This window comes from Antechinus flavipes, chromosome 2, assembly GCF_016432865.1.
Source record: "Antechinus flavipes isolate AdamAnt ecotype Samford, QLD, Australia chromosome 2, AdamAnt_v2, whole genome shotgun sequence".
NCBI classification, from domain to species: domain Eukaryota; kingdom Metazoa; phylum Chordata; class Mammalia; order Dasyuromorphia; family Dasyuridae; genus Antechinus; species Antechinus flavipes.
In genome coordinates this window covers 265,271,899-265,295,076 of record NC_067399.1, presented here as the reverse complement: position 1 = coordinate 265,295,076, position 23,178 = coordinate 265,271,899, and the positions used below count along the sequence as shown (strand labels likewise).

At 32.9% G+C, this 23,178-nt stretch overlaps 1 protein-coding gene across 2 annotated transcripts in view; it reads right to left on the bottom strand.

The window, feature by feature from the left end:
• Positions 1-23,178, bottom strand: part of LOC127549190 (formin-like) — a 344,725-nt gene that overhangs the window by 160,155 nt on the left and 161,392 nt on the right. For both annotated transcript variants that reach the window (XM_051977020.1, XM_051977021.1), the window contains one exon: positions 8,063-8,150. In XM_051977020.1, coding sequence (XP_051832980.1) covers positions 8,063-8,150 — 88 coding nt within the window. The remainder of the gene's footprint in view (positions 1-8,062; positions 8,151-23,178) is intronic.

Here is a 23,178-nt window from a genome sequence, read left to right as displayed (position 1 = left end):
ACCCGGGAAGAAAAACAAAAATGCAAACAATTTATATTCATTTCCCAGTGTTCTTTCTTTGGGGTGTAGCTGCTTCTGTCCATCCTTGATCGAAACTGAGTTAGATCTCTTTGTTGAAGAAATCCACTTCCAAGAGAATACAACCTCATATAGTATTGTTGAAGTATATAATGATCTCCTGGTTCTGCTCATTTCACTGAGCATCAGTTCATGTAAGTCTCTCCAAGCCTCTCTGTATTCATCTGCTCATCATTTCTTACAGAACAATAATATTCCATAACATTCATATACCACAATTTACTCAGCCATTCTCCAAGTGACAGGCATCCATTCACTTTCCAGTTTCTAGCCACTACAAAAAGGGCTGCCACAAACATTTTGGCACATACAGGTCCCTTTCCCTTCTTTAAAATCTCTCTGGGATATAAGCCCAGTAGTAACACTGCTGGATCAAAGGGTATGCACCCTTTGTTAGATAACTTTTTGAACATAATTCCAGATTGCTCTCCAGAATGGCTGGATGTGTTCACAATTCCACCAACAGTGTATTTGTGTCCCGTATTCCCACATCCCCTCCAACATTCCACATTATCTTTCCCTATCATTCTAGCCAATCTAACAGATGTGGAGTGGTATCTCAGAGTTGTCTTAATTTGCATTTATCTGATTAATAATGACTTGGAGCATCTTTTCATATGGCTAGAAATAGTTTCAATTTCTTTGTCTGAGAATTGTTTGTTCATATCCTTTGACCATTTATCGACTGGAGAATGGCTTGATTTCTTATAAATTAGAGTCAATGCTCTATGTATTTTGGAAATGAGGCCTTTATCAGAACCTTTAACTGTAAAAATGTTTTCCCAGTTTATTGCATCCCCTCTAATCTTGTCTGTATTAGTTTTGTTTGTACAAAAACTCTTCAATTTGATATAATCAAAATTTTCTATTTTGTGGTCAATAATGATCTTAGTTCTTCTTTGGTCATAAATTCCTTCCTCTTCCACAGGTCTGAGAGTAAACTATCCTATGCTCTTCCAATTTATTTATAATCTCATTCTTTATGCCTAGGTCATGAACTCAGTTTGACCTTATCTTGGTGTATGGTGTTAAGTGTGGGTCAATGCCTAATTTATGCCATACTAATTTCCAATATTTCCAGCAATTTTTTCTTATCCCCAAAACTGGGGTCTTTGGGTTTGTCAAACACTAAATTATTAAAATTATTGGCTCTTTGTCCTTTGAACCTAACCTATTCCATTGATCAACTAGTCTATTTCTTAGCCAATACCAAATGGTTTTGTTAACCGCTGCTTTATAATATAATTTTAGATCTGGTACAGCTAGGCCACCTTCATTTGATTTTTTTTTTCATTAATTCCCTTGAAATTCTTGATCTTTTGTTTTTCCATATGCAGTTTGTTGTTATTTTTTCTAGGTCATTAAAATAGTTTGTTGGGAGTCTGATTGGCATAGTGCTAAATAGATTAGTTTAGGTAGTATTGTCATTTTATTATATTTGCGCACCCAATCCAAGAGCATTTAATATTTTTCCAGTTGGTTAGATCAGACTTAATTTGTGTGGAAAGTGTTTTGTAGTTTTGCTCATAAAGTTTCTGATTTTCCCTTGGCAAATAGATTCCTAAATATTTTATACTATCAGTAGTTACTTTAAATGGAATTTCTCTTTGTAACTCTAGCTGTTGGATTTTGTTAGTGATATATAAGAATGGTGATGATTTATGTGGGTTTATTTTGTATCCTGCAACTTTGCTAAAGGTGTGGATTATTTCTAATAACTTTTTAGTAGAATCTCTGGGGTTCTCTAAGTATACCATCGTATCATCAGCAAAAAGTGATCATTTGGTTTCCTCATTGCCTACTCTAATTCCTTTAATCTCTCTCAACTCTTATTGCCAAAGCTAGCTAATACAATATTGAATAGTAATGGTGATAGTAGTCAACCTTGTTTCATTCCTGATCTTAATGGGAATGGTTGTAGTTTGTCCCTATTACATATGATGCGTACTGCTGGTTTTAAATAGATGCTACTGATTATTTTAAGGAAAAGTCCATTTATTCCTATACTCTCAAGTGTTTTTAATAGGAATGGATGTTAGATTTTATCAAATGCTTTTTCTGCATCTATTGAGATGATCATATGGTTTTTGTTAATTTGGTTATTAATATGGCCAATTATACTGATAGTTTTCCTAATATTGAACCAGCCCTGCATTCCTGGTATAAATCCTATTTCATCATGGTGTATTATCCTGGGGATGATTTTTTGTAGTCTTTTTGCTAATATCTTATTTAAGATTTTAGCATCAATATTCATTAGGAAGATTGGTCTATAACTTCTTTCTCTGTTTTCAACCTACCTGGTTTAGGTATCAGTACCATGTCTGTGTCATAAAAGGAGTTTGATAGGACTCCTTCATTCCCTATTTTTTCAAATAGTTTATATAACATTGGTGTTAATTGTTCTTTGAATGTCTGGTAGAATTCACATGTAAATCCATCTGGTCCTCGGGATTTTTTTTTAGGGAGTTGATTAATAGCTTGTTCTATTTCTTTTTCTGAAATGGGACTATTTAAGCAATTTACTTCCTCCTCTGTTAGTCTGGGAAGCCTCTATTTTTGGAGGTAGTCATCCATTTCACTTAGGTTATCAAATTTATTGGCATAAAGTTGGGCAAAATAACCCCTTATTATTTCTTTAATTTCTTCTTCATTGGTGGAAACTTCTCCCTTTTCATTTTTAAGACTACTGATTTGGTTTTTCTCTCCCCTTTTTCTAATCAGATTTACCAAATGTTTATCAATTTTATTGTTTTTTTCATAAAACCAACTCTTAGTTTTATTTATTAGTTCAATGGTTATTTTACTTTCAATATTATTAATTTCTCCTTTTAATTTTAGAATTTCAAGTTTAGTAATTGATTGGGGGTTTTTAATTTGGTCTTTTTCTAGCTTTTTAAGTTGCAAGCCCAATTCATTGATCTTCTCTTTCTCTATTTTATTCAACTAAGCCTCTAAGGATATAAAATTTCCCCTTATTACCGCTTTGGTTGCATCCCACAAATTTGGATATGATGTCTCATTGTTGTCATTATCTTGAGTGAAATTATTAATTGTGTCTATAATTTGCTGTTTCACCCAATCATTCCTTAAGATGAAATTATTTAGTTTCCAATTACTTTTTGGTCTATTTACCCCTAACTTTTGTTGAATGTAGTTTTTATTGCATCGTGATCTGAAAAGAAAACCATTTCCAAATTTTGTCAAGTTTGCCAATTTTCTTGGTATCATTTGATTTGATGTAAATTTTTCTAATTATATGAGTATTATTAAGAACACAATGAAAAAACTTAAAGTAATAAGCAAAACCCTTTCTTTTTAAATACTTAAATTCTTCTGATAATGCTGTATGGCTGATAGTTATACGATGCCATATTCTTTGAAAAATCAAAACTGCAAATAATCCAAAAAATAATGAAGAAAAATATGGTGAGTATCGATGGGCTCTGGCAATAATATGCATAGAAAAATGGCATAAAATGTCATCCATAAGATACATGCTGGGAAAAGAAGTGGACCAGTTGGGGTATACCACTTAGATAGGTTAAATACCATATCAATATTCAAGTGATGTTAAGAGATCTGGATGATGGCCTCCAACATGTTCAGTAGACCCCTATAACAGATTTTGTAAGAGGACCACGACATGGATTGAATAGGCATGGATAGGTTGTATTCTTCCCCAGAGTAAGGGAGGACCCACATCAATGAGATCATGTAAATAACAATATATTTTAGATATGAAAAAGTCCTGGCATAAAAGTTTCTAAATAAGAAAGAAGCTTAAAATGTTAAGTGGCAAATATTTTAAAATACACATCATTATTTACCTAAATGTTCTGCAATTTTTATTTTGCTAAAAGTAATTAATGAAATGAATTCTCCAAAAATATGTTTCTCAAAATGTGAGGTACGACCTCTACAATTTTCATTGGCAGTCTTTAAAAAGGCCAGAGAATAGAATTGCAGCATCCTTCTGTACTAGCTTACTACAAAACCTTTCCTGTTGTTTCAATCTTCTTTGGGATAATTACTGGTCTTACTTTAAATAGTAAGAATCAATAGGGATAGGCTTAACTTGTTAGAAAGTCATGATGTCAAGGCATGGTCACTGGATTTGCAATCCAAAATCCTATCAATCCTAGTACTGATACTTATCACTCGTGTGATCATGGGGAGTGACTTTCCCTTTATGGACTGCAATTTTCAAACTTGGAACCTGAATTGGTTAGACTAAATGATTTCTAAATTTTCTTCTTCTTGTAAATTTTATGGTACTAAATAATAGGTTAGGTCATATGTTTTAAAAGTAATAAAGAGAAGAACATATTCTGAGAGCCATTGTAGTTCTTGCTCTTATTTTCAACTCCCTTTACCCATTTTCTGGATTACTGTCTGAAAGTTATTTCATTTTCTTCAATTTCTCATATTTTTTTAATAACTTAATAATCACCCATTTTACTTTCACATCAAGCTCTATCTACCAAGTGTCCAGGAGTTCCACACACTGGATTTTTACAGGCCAGGCTAGCAAAAGGAATCCTTTCAGTGAAAGGACTACCCCCCCCCCCCAAAAAAAAAAAAAAAAAAAGAAAATACAAATTTGTCTATTGCTCTTTATGACTCTTGCAGATGCACATGCAAAGCAAATTGCAAATGACGTTGATGGTCCTAAGTGACCTTCAGATGCCTGCGTCACTCAACCATCTCAAAAAGAAGACTATGTTCTGATTATATTGCCACATCTAACTGGAATGCATTACTAAGGGAAACTGGGGATTTTTCAGAACAGGCAGACAATAATCTTTTTGGAAATAACTTAGGTGCTAGAGGCAGAGGGATGGACTAAAAGATCACCTCACTTCTCTTTCACTGCTAGGAATTTATGCTTTTATGATTTTCATCAACAGGAAAGCACTGACCACACATTTTTCCTTCATGTAAGCAGGTTCCTGGCAGATGAGTGATCTTAAGAAAGGGGGAGGAAGGGTAGAAATGATTTAAACTTGCTATTTCTGATGATAAATATTCTACCAGACACCATTCAAAAAGACAGTAAGCAGAGTGTCATAAAAGTCCTGAACTATTGAATATGTTATATTGTCAGACTTGCTGTTATCTATGGAGCATGCTGGCATGTTTTTATTACCAACAAATTTGTGGAAGATTTGTCTTTACTTATAAACATGGCAGTGATCAGATGTTACTTTGGGAGAAACCTGGCCAAAGTATCCCCATATCTGAAACTCAGAATACTTAGACTTTTCCAAAATTATGAAGAAACTTTTGTTTTCATGATGGTTCCTTCACTCCATATGGGACTCTCTCACCACTTTTATAGTGAGAGGCTGATTCAGAGGGTCTGATAGATCAATTTCTTAGGTTCATAGAAATTGATCCTGCATGTGAGTCAGTTCATCTAAGTCAGGGATTCTTAACTTTTTTCATAGGTTTACAAAGGAAGCTAATTATATGAAAATACAGTTCTCAAAGTATTTTTAAAAACTTAACAAATTCACAAACTCTGGAGTTGAGAACCACTGATATAAGGAAATTATAGCCTACAAAAGTTGAAATACTTGCCCAGGTTCACACAAGTATTAAATGGCAGGGCTAAGTTTTGGTTTTTGATTTTCAAATTCAGTGTTCATTCCATTCCATTCCATTTCCTTCTCACTGTCTCCCCGCAGGGCTACAGTGTCTTCCATGAGTAACATAAGATTGGCTAGAATCACAGTTCTAGCAAGGTGTTGAAGTTCAGAGAGAGAGTTCAAAAAGTTTGCGGTTGCAAGGTGTCCCAAGAGAATTTGCAGGCTTGAAGCCATCTCCAAGTCAAGGGACAAAGTTTATTCTAATTGTAATGTCAAAAGAAGAACTTGGCTAAGTTCCAAAAGGATTTCGCCAATTACCAGGAGCAGAACATAAATTTATGGAAAAAGAGAAACCAAGTGCTTCATATAACTGATATGCTAATTTTATGGCTTAGAGGTGGAGTTGAAGAGTGATCTGGTATACTCCTTATTACTATCTCAGAAACTTTGTTATTACTAACCACAGATTGTTATCTGACAGCCAGCATTGTTTGTGGAATTAGACTGCCAAGGCCCGGGGACTCAGGACTACTGCCATCTTTCCCCTAGAAGCTATATCCCATTACTACCATGATGGCTCCATCCACAAAGATAATTAAGGTACTCTGGGTCATTTATATAGGTTCCTACTCACTAAAAGGATTATTTTTCAGGACTTCCTTTGAAGTCCTTTTTTAAAAAAATTCTTTTATATCAAAATTTTGCTGAATGTACCCATTTTCTGTCCCACCTACTGCTAAAAAATTCTGTCATTCCACTGCCTCACTTTTTTTTCTTTTTAATTTTTTTTCTCATTTTTTTTTCCTTGCTACAAAATGTTGGTGATACTTTCATCTCTCTCTCTCTCTCTCTCTCTCTCTCTCTCTCTCTTTCTTCATCCCTCTTTTTCTCCCTTCTTGATCCATCTTCTGCAATTCCAAGTCTAAATATTTTTCCTTGTTTAGCTCTCATCTGGACCTAAAATAATGTTTAGTTTTGCTTCCCTTTCTCAACTTTATTTTTAATTTATTAAAATATTTTTCCTTAATATCTAGCAATTTCTTACAATTGCCTCCAATTACTTCCCTATGTTGATTTCACCAAACGCAAATGTCTCAATCTTTTTCTAAAACAACACTAAAGCATTTATTTGTGCCCCCAAGCCTTGCTATTTATCCTACAATTACTGTCTTTTTTTTTTTTTTTTTAAATCTTCTATACGCCTGGACTTTTTTTACATACTGGTTCCCCTAAATAGACTATGAGTTACTTGAGAGCAGAGACTATCTGGTTTTTCTATAGTTCTCTGCACAGTACTTGCACATAGTAGCACTTAAGAAATAATTTTATTCATTCTTTTATTTCATTACCTCTCTCCTCTTCTTCCAGCTCTCCATATTCATCTTAGCTTGGTTTTAGTTGCCCCCTTTCATCTTAAATATCTATTTTGGTCATTATCCCCTTTTTATTATTATTATTATTATTATTATTATTTTTAATCCTCAAAGTTTCTACCTTTTGAGAGGTTTTTGAAAATGCTAGCCTTTTGAAGGACTCCACTTGATCCTCCTTGAGGCAATGATTAAGCAGGTTTAAAAAAAAAAAAAGGAATGGGTATTAAAGAAGCCATGATCCAAGAGATTATATACAATTCTGAGAACAAATCATCTCCATATATGGCACACAGCACTGAACTAATAACTAAGACTGGGGTTCACCATTTTATAAAATGTTTTTCAAATCAGAATTATTGATAAAACTTTGTAACAATACTTCCAGAAGAAATTTCTATGGGAACCTAAACTAAAAAAAAATCTTCTTTAAAAAAAAAAAAAAAACTTTCCATTTAATTCATGTCAATTTATGTTGTTGGGGTTTGCTCTCATTTTTCTCATTCCAATGGTGGGATCTAGAATCAAGGCCAGTTAATTTAATTACACTGTGGCTGTCATCTGGTATTTTTGTTTGTTTTTGTTATTGCTGCTGTTGTTTGTTTTTTAAGCTCAGAATGGGGGTATTTTTTCATTTTGTATATAGTCAGAATTTTAGAACACATAGACATCTTTTTGGCTTTGGAACAGCATGCTTTCCTTCACTAAGTAATATTATCTTTTACGAAAAATCATTAATTTGACATTTATTTAGAGAATGAGAAAAAAACAAAAACTCATTCTGTTTTTTTTAGTAATATCAAGATACAAAGTAATAATAGTCTTTATTATTATTATTTTTTTTTTTTTGATGAGGCAATTGGGGTTAAGTGACTTGCCCAGGATCACACAAGTGTCTGAGACCAGATTTGAACTCAGGTCCTTCCTGACTTCAGGGCTGGTGCCCTATCTACTGTGCCACCTAGCCACCCCTAATAGTCTTTATTTTAAAAAATAATCAACAGACCAATAGAAAAGACTTACCCTGTTGGATATCTTTCATTTCTAAATGCAAGCTAGATATCAAAATTCCCACAGTCTGAGATCTTTTTCCATCCAGCAGCTTGATGATCTAGAGTTAAAAAAAAAAAAATCAAACAGATATGATATGTCTAAAAGATAATATCATGTTTTAGTAGCCATATTAACTGTGTAAGAACAAAAAGTCTCAAATGATACTAATGATACTTCTAACTTATTGAATTTCTTTTAATCTCTTCAGAGACTTTAGCCTGGTCACAGATCAATTAAACTTTTATGTATCATTCACTGATAATACCCCCAAATTATGCTCTTCTTAAACACAGCAAAGCAAAAAATTTGACAGACTAGTATTATATAAATAACTTATCACATGAGCCAAGGAAAGATGTAATATGGCATAGGATAGAATGTTGGACTTAGGAGTAGGAAGACCTGAATCTTGCCTCTAATTTTTACTATGTTTTTGATTTAGACAGTTAATGTCTCTGAGCCTCAATTTCTTCATATGTAAAATGAGGGGGTTGGATCTGAGGACCTCTAAAACCTCTTCAAGTTTTCAATCTATGTTGCTTCCCTTTCTGTGTTGTCTTCCTTTATTAGATTATAAATTCTTTGAAGACAAGGAATATGTTTCTTTTCTGTATTTGTATTCCTCAGAGTTTAGCATGGTACCTGATACATAGTAGCTCTTGATGAATGTTTTATTACTGACTATGGATCTCATGCTTCTACATAAGATAAAGATCGAGTGTGAGAGCAAACCTTAACGGTTGACCGAGTTCAAGTTCTTCCTTCTGCAAAATGATGAAATCAAGCTTATAATATGAATGTCTAGTTCAAGGTTGCACAGATAATAAGTCAGATGTGAATCTAGGTCTCCAAATATAGCACTCTTTCCACTAAATTATTATGCTGCCTCTCTCATGACTTCACCAGTAAGTAGGTATTCACTATAGCAATTCCATATTTGTTTTTTTTGCAGATAGTGTCATAATAATTTGCTTTGGTCAAAAGTAGTTCCATCTGTTGGCTAAAATTCTGATGGTATGCCTCTTTATAATTAACTAGGATAGGTCTTGATTGGCATATAGAAATGTACTGTGCATACTTGCACGCAAGCGCGCGCACACACACACACACACACACATACACACACAGAGATACAGCTGCCATTTGGTTCATACTTAATTAAAATCTTTCCACCAGTTTTCACTTCAGGGGGAAAAGTTTTGAAAATCCATAGTTACTGGAGATTTTGGAGTAGGACCTCTGTAAAAAATCAACAATGACGGCAAAGTAGAGAGAAAATACAACATACTATGTCATGGACATAATAAGAAAGAACAATCAGTACATAGAAATGATTATTGAAATTTTGAAATAATGATGAAATTTATTTTTGGAATGGTCCTGCCTAATTTTTGGGGAGCAGAGATGTTAGATGCCGATAGTCCTTTATGGCAATTTTTCTCATGGCAATTACTGAATCATTGCAGAGTGTTCAAAATCTACTTCTATGAGAAGATGAGGGAATGAATCCTTCTGATTTCTTCTGGTGACATGTTTCTCCCTAATTAGCTAGGATAAGTCTCATGTAGCATATACAAGTGCCAATCATTTATACTGAATTTTTACTAAAAATTCGTAAAATACATAACCTCAGCTGAGTTCCTGATATTACTCTACAATGTTTCGATTCTATTATTACTAAGTCTTTATCGCATTACAGGTTTCCCCTTTTCTCACGTTCGATGACCTGTATCCTACTTTAACTAAGATCTGGTTGAAGTCATTTAGCATGTTTCTTCATCCTTGCTTAAGAATTCATTAAATTCACAGTGTTATTTATTTTCTTTTTCTTTCCTTCAGTCAGAGAAGAGATATCCCTACTACTGAATAATCTTTAATCATTTTCCTGTTTGTAAACTGAAAAAATAATACTGAAACTTTGTGATTCTGGAACCTTCACAAAGTTAAACTCTTTCAACTTCATTTCTTCATATGTATTAGTTGTACAACCTACCTTAAAGCATAACTGTGAAGATAACACCTTGTGAACTTCTATAAAAGTGCACATAAGCCAAGTTAATGTGATATATTGCCCTGTCTCATTCCCTTCTAGATTCATATACTTATATCATTGAATAATGAACAATAGTTTGGCTAGATGACATCATAAAAGACAAACAATGGTGTCTACAAAAGTATTCTTTTATATATAAATATTTGCTGGAGTTTGAGAATAAAGGATAAAAATGCTATAGTTTTTTCAATCATATCTGCATTTAAGGTTTTACATAAAGCTACCAAGTGAAGTGTTAGTATCTTAAGTATTTGATTTTCCTACTGTCCAACTTCTCCCCAAGTGATTGAAGGCACAGTACGATCAATCCTACGTTGTTTAGTCAAGAGAAACAAACCCATTGTTTTTTCCCCAAAGAGTGTATTTCATCAGATAATATTTCAGAAGACATAAAGAATGAAAGGGAGAGTGCTTAGCGGGCCTATTCTTCCTGAAGACAGGCTAAAAATTAAAGAATATGTTACACAAATTAGAACAGAACAAGTTAAAACATCTTTAAAATGCTACTTTTTTTTTTAAAGAAACCCAAGTCTAAATTCAAATTTAAATTGCCAATTAGAAATGAAAGCACAAATAAGGAATTTTCTGTAACTACCATAAAGAGATCAAAAGAAAATGCACATCATCTCTAGAGTAAGCTTTGAATGAAAATTTAGGAAAAAGAGCCTTTGAAAATTCATTGACTTCATCTTTCATATTCAGAATAGAAAATTACAGGAGAGTTGGCAGTAAATAGCATAATATAAATAACAATAACTCACTTCTTTAGTTTTTAATAACAATAACTAACCTTAATATGGAACTTTAATGCTTGTAGAAGTTTTTCGATCTATTATATCATGCCTTGTTGGGCAGTAAAAAAGATTAATATCTCTATTTTATAGATAAGGAAAGCGAGTTTTGCAGAGATTCAAAGACTTGCCTAATATCCCACTAACTATTTAAGTGTGTGAAGCCAGAGTTGAACCCTTACTTCCCTGACTCCAAGTTCAGTGTCCTGTTCATTTTACTACTTTGTCTTTCAGTGTACTTGGTATTCTCTTTATAACGACTCTCTGAAGAAGGTAGTAAAAGCATTATCTTCCATAATAAAAATAAGCAACTTTCTTTTTAATTTTTTTTAAAATAGGTAACTTTCAACCCTCTCTTTATAAAAAGCTTAGAGAAACTCAGAGGGTGACTAAACATTTATACCTTTTCCCACTTTTAGTGGGTTATGGAAGAAATAACAATAACTTTCACCCTTCAAACTGTCCTGTAACTTGGAATCATGAGTGTGTGTTTTTAAAATTTGTTTGCCCAGATTGCTAAGCTCAACTTCAAGCCTTTGCCAAAGTTGAAATCTATAATCCTATGATCTTTGTCCTTACTAAAATTATCAATTGCTATGCAATGCAATAGTTCCTCTTGAAAAAGTAATGGGAAACACTGGAACTAGGGAACTCATTTTTTCCTTTGAAAGAAACAATATAATGTGGTGGAAAGGATTCCAAATCTTGATTCTAAGATTTACTGATTATAAGGAAAAAAATAAAGTAATTTAATCTTACTGAAGCTCAATTTTTTCACCTGTAAAATGGGGATAATAATGCTTGTACTAACTAGAATTCTGTGAAGAAGTTCTTTATCCCCTCCACCCTTCAATGTGAGTCATTGTTATTATTTTTTCCCCATCTTTGTTTCTTTAACTGACTAATCCTTTAAATCACTCTATACCTTAATTTCCTTATCTGTAATTCAGTGATGATAGTTATTTTTTTTCAACCTCACATTACCTTATGGGAATATGCAAAAAATAAACTAGATGATATATCCAATAATAATATTATTAGCTAGAATTTGTAGAGCACTTGAAAGTGCTCTATATGTATACGTATGTATTTGTATGTATGTGTATAATCTCATGAGATTCTCACAATAAGTAGTTCTATTATTATGTCCATTTTAAAAATGAAGAAATTAGATCTGAGAGATAATAAATAACTTACTTAGGATCACAAGCTAATAAATATTTAAGGCTGAATTTAAACTCAGTTCTTTCTGACTCTAAATCCAGCGTTCTTATCACTTTCATGTCAATTTTTCCTAGTTTTTTAGAAAAAAGTGATTTTTATCAGTGTACAAGATAATCAATGGCAAATAATTATGCTAGTCCATTTCTTGTTTGGAATCTCTAGTCACTAGAATTCCACTATATATATATAATTCTACTAACGAGGTAGGTTTATTGCCACCATCAAGGCAGTTGTAAGAGAAAACAAACTGATTTGGGATATGCTTAGGTTTCTCTAGGAAAATATTGGCTACTTCCTTACAACATGAGAATGAAAAACAAATAACAAGGAAAATGCATGAGTGAATGGGAATTAAAAAGGATGGAGGAAATAAATATTTTAAAACATATACTTTAATCAAATCCAGATAGACAAAGTAGTTAAAAGGACACATGCCAAGGGAAAAAAACATTTTAGACTAATAAGCAGACCAAATATTTGAGTAATAGCCAACAGACTAGTAAAGTATTTATCTGGTTAGCGCCTTTAGGATATGTCCAGAGTTTTCTGGAATTTTGGTAGATTATCTGTATGAGTCTCTCTGGTCCTATTTCTAAGGAAATATGCTGGCATGGAAAGTGACAACAAAGAACAATAATGTCAGGAAAAGGAATTTTGGACCAAGGAGATGGAAGAAAGATTCTCACAATGAAGTTACTATCATATTTAAGATGTAGGGGTAGCTAGGTGGTGCAATGGATAGAACACAGGCCCTGAAGTCAGGAGGACCTGAGTTCAAATCTTGTCTCAGACATTTAATAGATCCTAGCTGTTTGACTCTGTGCAAGTCACTTAACCCCAATTGCCTCAGAAAAAACAAACAAAAAAAACAAAACATATTTAAGATGTACTGGTCTACCTGCCATCTACGGGAGGGGGTGGGGGGAAGAAGGGGAAAAGTTGGAACAGAAGGTTTTAAAAGGGTCAATGCTGAAAAATTTTCCATGCATATGTCTTGTAAATAAAAAGCTATAATAAATAAATAAAATAAAATAATAATAATAATAATAAATTAAAAAAAAACCCAATGAAGTTACTATGATATGAAGGAATTCCCTAAGGAAAATAGTAAAAGTTCTTTTGATTAATGTAAAAAAAAAAAAAAAAAAAACACTGCAGAAATCATTTTTAAGAGTTAGGTAAATATTAAAGGGCAAGAACTTTGCAGTCTTGGTAAAGATGGCTAATCATTATGCTACTGGAACATCTATCAGAATGCAAAGATATACTCTTATAGCACAATACTATTCCTTAGCATTTAAGTACTACAATTTGTTTAAGTACTTCCCAACCTTGAGTATCTACTTTATTTCTTATTGAAAGGACCATAATGATAGGAATAAGACCTTTCTGTTTTATCACTGACAATCCTGGGGTATGTACCTCACAATGGAATCTCTGGGTAAAAAGACAAGAAATTTAAAAAAAATTTTAAGCATCATTCTGATTTGTTTCCTAAAATATTCATACCATCTGACATACCATGAGAACTGATATACATTTTCCTTATTAGTGATTTAGAACAACTGGTTATATTATAAAGGGCTGAAAGTCTTGAGTTGATGCACTGAGGTTGGACAACAGAGCACTTAAGGCTAATTACCGATTGGACAATACTCTATTTGCATATGCTTGGAAAATGGCCCTTCTCACTATTCTGTGCTGGCTCGATAACTGGTGTATACAGAGAATTGTAGGAGGGACTAGGGGATGGAGTAAGACTAGTCAGAGTCATTTTTGGGCAGGAAATGAAGAGGAGAGTGGAGATTCTGCGTCCATCCAATTCACTTCCATCCCTAAAGACCAAGGACTTTTACTTATCCTGACTCCGGCTGATTTTAAGGTATCCAGGGTGCTAACCTGGTCTTCGCATTATATCATTGCTAATAGTTTATAAATCCTTTGAAAATTGCTTATCCTTTGACCATATTCTTTGGGGAATGATTTTGGTCTAATTTTTTGTTAGTTTCAAATGTAGCTTAAGTATCAGACTTTTGAGATATTTGCTGCAAAGATTTTTTCCCCAGTTGACTGTTTTTTAAAAATTTTAGTTGTATATGCCCAAAGGGCTATCAAATTGTGCATACCTTTTTATCCAACAGTGTCTCTACTGGATCTATATTCCAAAGAGATCATAAAACAGTGAAAAGGACCCACATGTGCAAAAATGTTTTTAGCAGCCCTTTTTTGTAGTGATAAGGAACTGGAAGGTGAGTGGATACCCAACAGTCAAGGAGTGTTATGATAGATAAATGTAATAGAATATTGTTGTTCTAAAAGAAATGATGAGCAGGTTGGAAAAACTTACATAAACTGATACTGAATGAAGTAATTAGAACCAAGAGAATATTGCACATGGTAACAAGAAGATTATGTGATGATCCAGCTGTAGTGGACTTGGCTTTTTTCAACAATGTGGTGATTCAAGGCAATTCCAAAAGACTTGGGATGAAAACTGCCATCCACATCCAGAAAGAGAACTATGTAGACTGAACATAGATCAAAATACAGTATTTTCATCTCTTTTTTGTTGTTTGCTTGTTTTTTTTTTCTCTTGTGGTTTTTCCTACTTTGATCTGATTTTTCTTGTACAACATGATAAATATGGAATTATATTTAAAAGAATTGCACATATTTAATGTATAGCAGATTGCCTGCTTTCTTGATGAGGAGGGGAAGTGAGTTAGGAAGAAAAATTTGGAACACAAAGTTTTACAAAAATGAATGTTGAAAACTAGTTTTACATGTATTTGGAAAAATAAAATACTATTGAAAGAACATTTTAGTTGTATTGATTTTGCTTATACAAAAGTGTTTTGATTTTATACAATCAAAATTATCCATTTTTTGTGTGTGATCATTTTTGTCCTTTGTTTGACAAAGAATTGTCTACCCAATTCTCTATCAATGTGTGAAGAGTACCTAATTTGGTAATTTAAAATTTGGTACTTTAAAACTTTCTTAAAGTATAACTTTGGGTATACAGGTCATTTATACCTTTTGATTTTAATGCCATATATATTGCAAAATGATGGTATAAACCTAATTTTTCCCAAATTCTTTTCCAATTATCCCAGAAACTTTAATCAAGTATAAAACTATATAATTCTATCCAAATTCCTTTGCTTGAGATCACTTATATTTTGAGAAATGCAATCTACACAACTCTGAAATAGTATCTTACACCTAGAAAACTAAAAAAAAAAATTATATAAAATAGAAATAGTTAATGTTGGATTGAATTTGTTAAGACAGCATAGAACACTTGATTAGTAGATCTTAACTGATCTAACTAAAGCAAACTGGAATGATATTAAAAAGTGATTTAAATAACCCAGAAATTCCATAATTAGGCATATTTCTTTTTTTTTTTTCTCCATTACGATTTTCTTTTCTTTTTTTTTCTTCTTTTTTTTTTTTTAAATTTTTTATTTAATAATTACATTATATTGACACTCGTTTCTGTTCCGATTTTTTTCCCCCTCCCTCCCTCCACCCCCTTCCCTAGATGGCAAGCAGTCCTTTATATGTTGGATATGTTGCAGTATATAATTAGGCATATTTCTTAGGAAAATAAATAGTAAAAACAGAAAGGTCTCATATATATCAAAATATTCATGGCAATACTTTTTATACTAGTAAAGAATTGAAAGCAATGTAGGTACCTATTGATTAAAGAATGGCTAAACAAAATGTGGTACACAGACATAATTGGATATTACTAAGAAATGATGAAAATAAGGAATTCAGGGTAATAGAAGAAAACATACAAATTGATGCAGAGTAAGCAGAATCAGGAAAATATTATACACAATTACTATAGCAACATAAACTGAAAGGATAATAAAAGGAAACCGAATGGTGTAGAATTAACATGACTTGGCTCAGCTCCAGAGAACAAATGGGGAAAACGGACCTCCATTCCTTCATGAAGAGTAAGGGGATTACAGCCCTGGAATGTTACATGTAGTTAAATCTGGACAATGTATTGCTTGGTTTTCCAGTATTTTTTTTCTTTTTAAATGTTTTGTTACAAAGGAATCATCACAAAGAAGGACTGAAGTAAAGGTTGATTGGGGGAAAGAGGATGTTGGGAGAAAGAATTATATTCAGTAATAAATGTAACCAAAAAAAGGGCATCAATTTTATATTTTTTTTTAATAGATTAGGAATCTTGTTAAATAAACAGATCGGGGAATTCCTTAAACAAAGTACACCTATATTTCCACTAGGCATTTGACAAAGTCAAATTTAGAAAAGATTTCAATATGTAAACTGGAAGACCATAGAGTCAGGCCAACTTCTGTAAAACTGATTGAAAAACCAAACCCCAAAAGTAATGATTAAATCGGTTCAAGTCAACATGGAGATGGTTGGGTTTATTTGTTTGTATGGTTAATTAAATAGTGTCATATGGTTCTGTCTTTAACCCTATTTTTACAAATACCTTTATCCATTTCTTGTTTTAAGGCCAGGGTGTAGCACCAATCTTGGATACTGAAATAATAATTCATCAGACAACATATTAAGATATTCAATTAACACTTTTTATAAATTTAATTTTTCCAGCATGAATAGTTAATGTTTATCTTTTTTGATTAATCATAGATTTCATTGAAGAGACTAAGAGGAAGATGTTAAACAGGACTACATCTGGGAAAACTAAGCACTATGCTTTTAATCATCCCAAATTGCTCCTCAATTCCAAATCTCATCTTTAAAAACATACATACATGGTCTAAGAAATTTTTTACAGTTTCAAATCTTGCAATATCACAAGTTTCTCCCCCAAAGTACTAATTCAAAGGGAACTGAAGAGATATACAACAGGTTTATAAATAGCCTGCAACATATTTCCAAAAATATAAGAGGTGCCATAAAGAATATTAATCAGCAAATATATGATAGAAAAAAAAAAGAGGGAAAAAGCAGATAGATAGCAAGAGATAACAGATGGAGAGCTTAAGTGCTGTACTGGTACCAATGGTACATGAAAACATTTGAAGATCTAAGATCCAACATGTTAGATTAATTTAAGGAAGATTTATCAAAGAATTTGGGCACTTATCACACATGATGAGAAGATATGAATAGTATGTGATTTGAATTAATAGAAAGAATACCTGGACCTAAGGCATGAAATCCATTTAAGAATTAAGCATCTGAATGAAGACAGAGATTGTACAATGATCAAATTTGCAGATGATACAAAGTATGAAAGGGATAGTTAATATTCAGATGACAAAATTAGGCTCAGAAACATAAGAACCTAAAATCATGGACCAAATGCAATAATGAAAAACAACAACAACAGAATAGGGATATATGTAAAGTACTAGATTTTGGTTTTTTTAATTTTATTTTTTAATAGCTTTTGGCTTTAATGTACTAAATCACCCTGACTTATTTTTCGATCTGAGAATTCTTAACAGTGTGCTCTGCTAGACAAGGACATCTGGGATCTCAGGAGACCTGATTTTTATTCCCAGGCTATTGATTCACTATGGCAATCATGCTCAATAATATTTGGTGATTAAGACACCACCACCCCCCAAAAAAAAACAAAAAAAAAAACACCAGATTACCTATGAACACATTGGTTCTAAAACAACAATGGGCTCCTTGGCATAGAATATTCTTAGAAAACGGGAGCATTTTAGAAGTAGAAAGAAAGTTAAGAGATTTTGGAGCACGCTATCTCACTGAACTAATGAGAAAAATAAGATCCAAAGAGGTTATAATTTGTCCATGGTCACATAACTAGTCAGAGTTCCCTGATTCTTAATCCAACATTCTTTTCCAGGGACTCATTTGCTGAGTAGTATTCAAGATAAACTCTTCAGAACAAATAATTGCATTTTAAGACTAACAAAGACTTTATTCATGAAAATGAACTTTTATAACTCTTTTCCAACTCTACTGTGTATAAGGTATAGCAGTCTTTAGCTCTGCTGTTTATTACCTTGAATCTCGAAACCACACATATAAATAACAGTACCATTCAACCACACAAAATATGATACAATATGAATTTTGGAACCATAAGTCCAATGAAACAGGACAATTTAGGAATATCTATAAAGGACACACAATAGTTGGAAGAGGTATATACTCATAGATCTCAGGTTGGAAGGCATCTTGGAGGCCATCTATGAAGCCCTAGGAAGTTAAATAACATATATGACATCACACAGGTAATAAGAAACAGAGCTTGAATTCAGAGATCAGATTTGAACTAAGGGCCTCTGACTCCAGAGCTATTGTACTTTCTACTATATCAAGCATCAATTTGGATTCCATCTCCTCCCCCACTCCCACTCTTTAGTCCTGCTGTCTCCCCCCTACAGCTGGTAGAAAATGGTCTAAGAAGCACATGGTTCACTACTTCTTTAGTTCTCAGCATTGAGATTGTGATTAAAGATGCAGACAGGAAAGAAAAATGCCACAGGATATTATTACATTTCTGGTCTTCAAAAAGGAAAACCACTGCAGGGTAACATTCATGAGGATATGTCTCATAATGCCAAAGCACTCCATAATCTCTTTGTTTGACATGACAGCAGGAAAAAAAAATCCATTTATTACTTTTATTTCTGAGTAAAAATATTCAACTGTCCCTCATCTACAGAATATCTCATCAATAGCACAAAGACAAGTCTACCCAAGAAATCTTGAATTTGAAGGAAAATAATATCTAATATCTTGGATTTAATCTAATCAAATATTTTTCAATTTTTAGGTGATTTCAGAGAGATTCAATGATTATCTTAAAGTTATGCAGAGAATAAGTAGTACAACTTAGTCTCATAATTTGGCGCCTAAAAATTTCTTCCTTGTGTGAATTTAGAAGTACTCTCTAAATCAGACTATTGGAATCATAGCAAATGAACTTAGCAGAAAAGACAAGACTTCTTTATTTTTCTTTTATCCTATGTGGGGAACTTAGGCAAGAAATCTGGTATACTTCTAGATACCAGTATTTCTTAGAAACAGAAGGTTTTGGGGAGGTATAAAGTGATAAAACATCATTTCTTAAAGCATGAAAGCTGATGAATGATCAAATGATCAAATTATTGATCAAATTATTCAACCACATGATTTCAAAAAGTTAATGTAGAATCATTACACACAAAAAAAGTCAGTAAGTTTCTTGAAGGTACATATTGTAATATGAATAGTAACTCAAAACAATTCATTAAATGTTTGATAGTCCTATAGTAGTCTTTCCCTCCCAACCCATATAGAGAATTAAGAGAAAGTAGATAGTGGTGAGATAAAGAGTTGGGGAAGGATATGATTAGCATGTAGCATTTACATTTAAGTCACTGACACATTTAAGCTATCTAAAGAATATCATATAACCATAGAATTCTGAAGTGTGAAACTTGAAGCCTAATACATCTACCCAACTTTAGACAAAATCACAACCTCAGGTATTCCAAAAAAATTTTTTTTGAGAAAGGTACTTTTCTATTATAAAAGATAAATACTACATAGTCAAAATTATTTTCCTCTTGCAAAAGTGAAATTATTTCTACAAGCAATTAATTATAGCAGTGAATAAGAGCTGGATTTAGAGCCTAAGGACCTGGATTCAAATTCTATTACTACTTAACTTGTGTGTGAGTGGGTGTGCATGTGTGTAGAAAAATGCTTTGTTTTATATCATGTCCTCAAAGGATCAAGTTTTTTGTTTTTTGGTTGTTTTTGGGGGGAGGGGGAGAGGAGGAAGATGGTAGGCTTAAAAAACTCTCAGTTTATCTTGGTCATATCTGGAGTCTGCTGAATTTGACGGCATATTAACTTCTCCCGGGTATAATTACAGTCTGGAAGAGAGTGCAATTTGTACAGCATTTCTCTGACCTAAAAGCTGACCTTGTTTTAGGGGTAAATTCACAGGTTGCATTAAATCCTATTAGACATGCCTAGTTTAAAAGCAAAGTCTTTCCAGACTCCTACCTCATTCCAGTAAAAGGACATGTCAAACATATGTATTTATCCACTGCCCAAACAACTCTCCAAAAAGGGGGAAATTAGGCCCTCATCCAGACTTTCTGAGCCAACACCTTATTAAAGATATCCACAGTGTTATAATTTCTCATAGGTGCATTTCAGTTTGTTTTTTTTTAGTTAAAAAATGGATATTTAAATGATAGAAATTAAAATGAAAATAGGAAAGTATATGTGTTTTCCTGGAAAAATTATACATTTTCCACTTAGCCAGGTGAAGGTTGCCAGCAAGGGCAAGATTGAAAGCCCAAAGAAAGCTTCACGTCCACAGACACCTTGCAACTTTCTGGATTAACTTGGCAGGGAAATAAAAAAGAACTAAATAAATTTCTAACTAGAATGCTGAAAGCAGGCCTGGCAGAGTGAATGAAATTCTGGTATAAAATCAGTATGAATGTATGCAAAAACCTTTCTTTTTTAGATTGTATTTCTTGACTTAGAAGTAGAAGATCCACTTTTGAATTTTTCTACTCTAATCACTAACAACAAGAATCAGTTTTGTGTTTGACATAAATATAAACCCTGTTATTGTACATTGCCCTAACATTTTTATTTTCTAATTTCATTATTTTAATTCTTTATTGACAGTACTTTATTTTTACTTATTACATGTAAAGATAGTTTTCAACATTCATTTTTGTAAGATTTTGAGTTCCAAATTTTTTTCTCATTTCCTATAGGTTATACATATACAATAATTTAAAACATATTTCCATGTGAAACATGTAATAGAAAAATCAGAATAAAAGGGGAAAAAATACAAGAAAGAGAAAAAGTTAAAATAGCATATTTCCATATACATTCAACCTCCATAGCTCTTTCTCTGAATGTGGATGGCATTTTCCACCACAAACCTATTAGAATAGTCTTGGATCGCTGCATTGCTGAGATCAACATAATTGATCATCATACAATGTTGCTTTAAGTGTATACAACATTCTCTCTGTTCTGCTCACTTCACTCAGCATCAGTTCATGTAAGTCTTTCCAGGTTTTTCTGTAATTCCTAATTTCAGATACAGATTTCTGTAACCCAAGTGTTTTTTTGGTTTTGTTTTGTTTTGGTATTTTATGTACTTACATGACAGGAGAGAGGACAATTGATACAGAGTGGACAGAAAGTCAACTTTAGAACCTGGAAGTCTTGGGTTTACTTTGACATAAACCATCTCTGTGGCCTTAGGAAAGTTACTTAACCTCTCAATGAAGAAAAGGTGACAATCTTCTCTGGTAAAGGGAATTCTGTCTTTGAGAGTTCTTTTCAGTGAAATCACAAGTTGAGTCATTATCATTATTTCCTTTTTAAAGCACTAAATAATAAATTATTATAAATAAGAAAATGTTCATGTTTGTTGATTTGCTTCATATATTTTTTTTAATTTTATAAGTTTTTTTTTCTTCCTAAGACCCTTGTTGAAATGCTAGTGATACAGAGGCAAATGACAAGGTCATTCTTTTCAAAGAGCTTAATGCACCAAACATGGAAACACAAGTTGACAAATATTTAGTAAATATTTACCAAATGCCAAACAAAATGCGATATTTTTATATTAATATGTGTGTATATATATGTGTATATACATATATGTATATGTATATACATATATTATATATATATACATTATATAAAGTTTTATTCACTCAGTTATTTGTGATTGGTTTATATCTCTTCATACCAAATGTTTATTAGCCTTGCTCAGTGAGATGCAAGAGGACATTTGGGCAAAACAGAAAAGAAAACAGAAAAGAATGTCTCTTAAAAAGAAAAGCCAAGGGAATGCTAGGATAAAATTTTCAGCTCAATGGAATCCAAATTTCAATTATCTGGGATGAAGATCTTATTACATGGTGAAATTATACATACACACATATATATGCATTTGTACACACACATACACACACACACACATATAGCATGTTAGAAAACTAAATGTTTACTGTAGAAAAAGATGGCAATATCAAGTCAACAAGAGTAAAATCTTAACAAAATTCATTCCAGCTTTGTATTTACAAGTTATGAAGCACCTATTTATTCTTTGTATATGCATACACTAAAACCCTGCAATCTAGAAATTGTTAATATATTGCCTTCCCATAAATGCTTCCTCACCCCACCCTATCTGTTTCTTGCCACCCACAGCACACCAGAGAGATGTGGCTGGTTCAGATTTTAAATTTACAAATTCCCTTTCTTTTTCTTAAGGAAACAAAAAGCTTTCATGCTGAGTTTCTCATTAATCTTTAAGACATCCACATGACGCAGTGGAAAACAGGTGGCAAAAACCCCTTGTTAATCAAGGATAAAATGAGGAAGAAAGAGACTCAATGACATAACAGCTAAATCCATGACTGGGCTGGGACTAGAATCTTTGTCTTCTCCCTCCCAGACCACTACTCTACCAGAGTAGCGTTATGGAATTTTGGGCAAGATAAGATAACTGCATTGATAATTACAGTCACAGGAGAGAGTAGCTGGAGCTTTCTGGGATCTCAGTAAGTTTCCTCTAAGGATGAAATAAGAAGGGAGTTAATCTTTGAGATCTATGGAATGCTGAGGGTCTTTTCATGCTTAATCCTTATCCTCATATACCTATCTCCCATTCAGATATCCCAGATTTAAAAGACATTTTCCTTTTCACCAGTGATGAAGAGATGATACATTTGGAAAATGTAACAATCATTTTCCTATGGCAAGGATATTGCTGCCACGGAATGCATAAGGTGGGACATGGGAATGGGGTGTGATAGTTGCTAGGATCCAGGCTTTCCATGCCAAACTATAAGAGGAGGCAAGAAATAGAAGCAAAGCTTTGTGACTGGTTATTCTTGTCCCTCCCTACCATTCCCAGTGTTCCAGTGGCTGGAGATGGAGCAGGTAAGTGACTGTTCTTCTCTGCCAGTGCCAGCTGCCAAGTACCAGCTGGCAGAGGGTATTAGAGGCCCAGACCTAGCAGCCAGATTGCTGTCTCT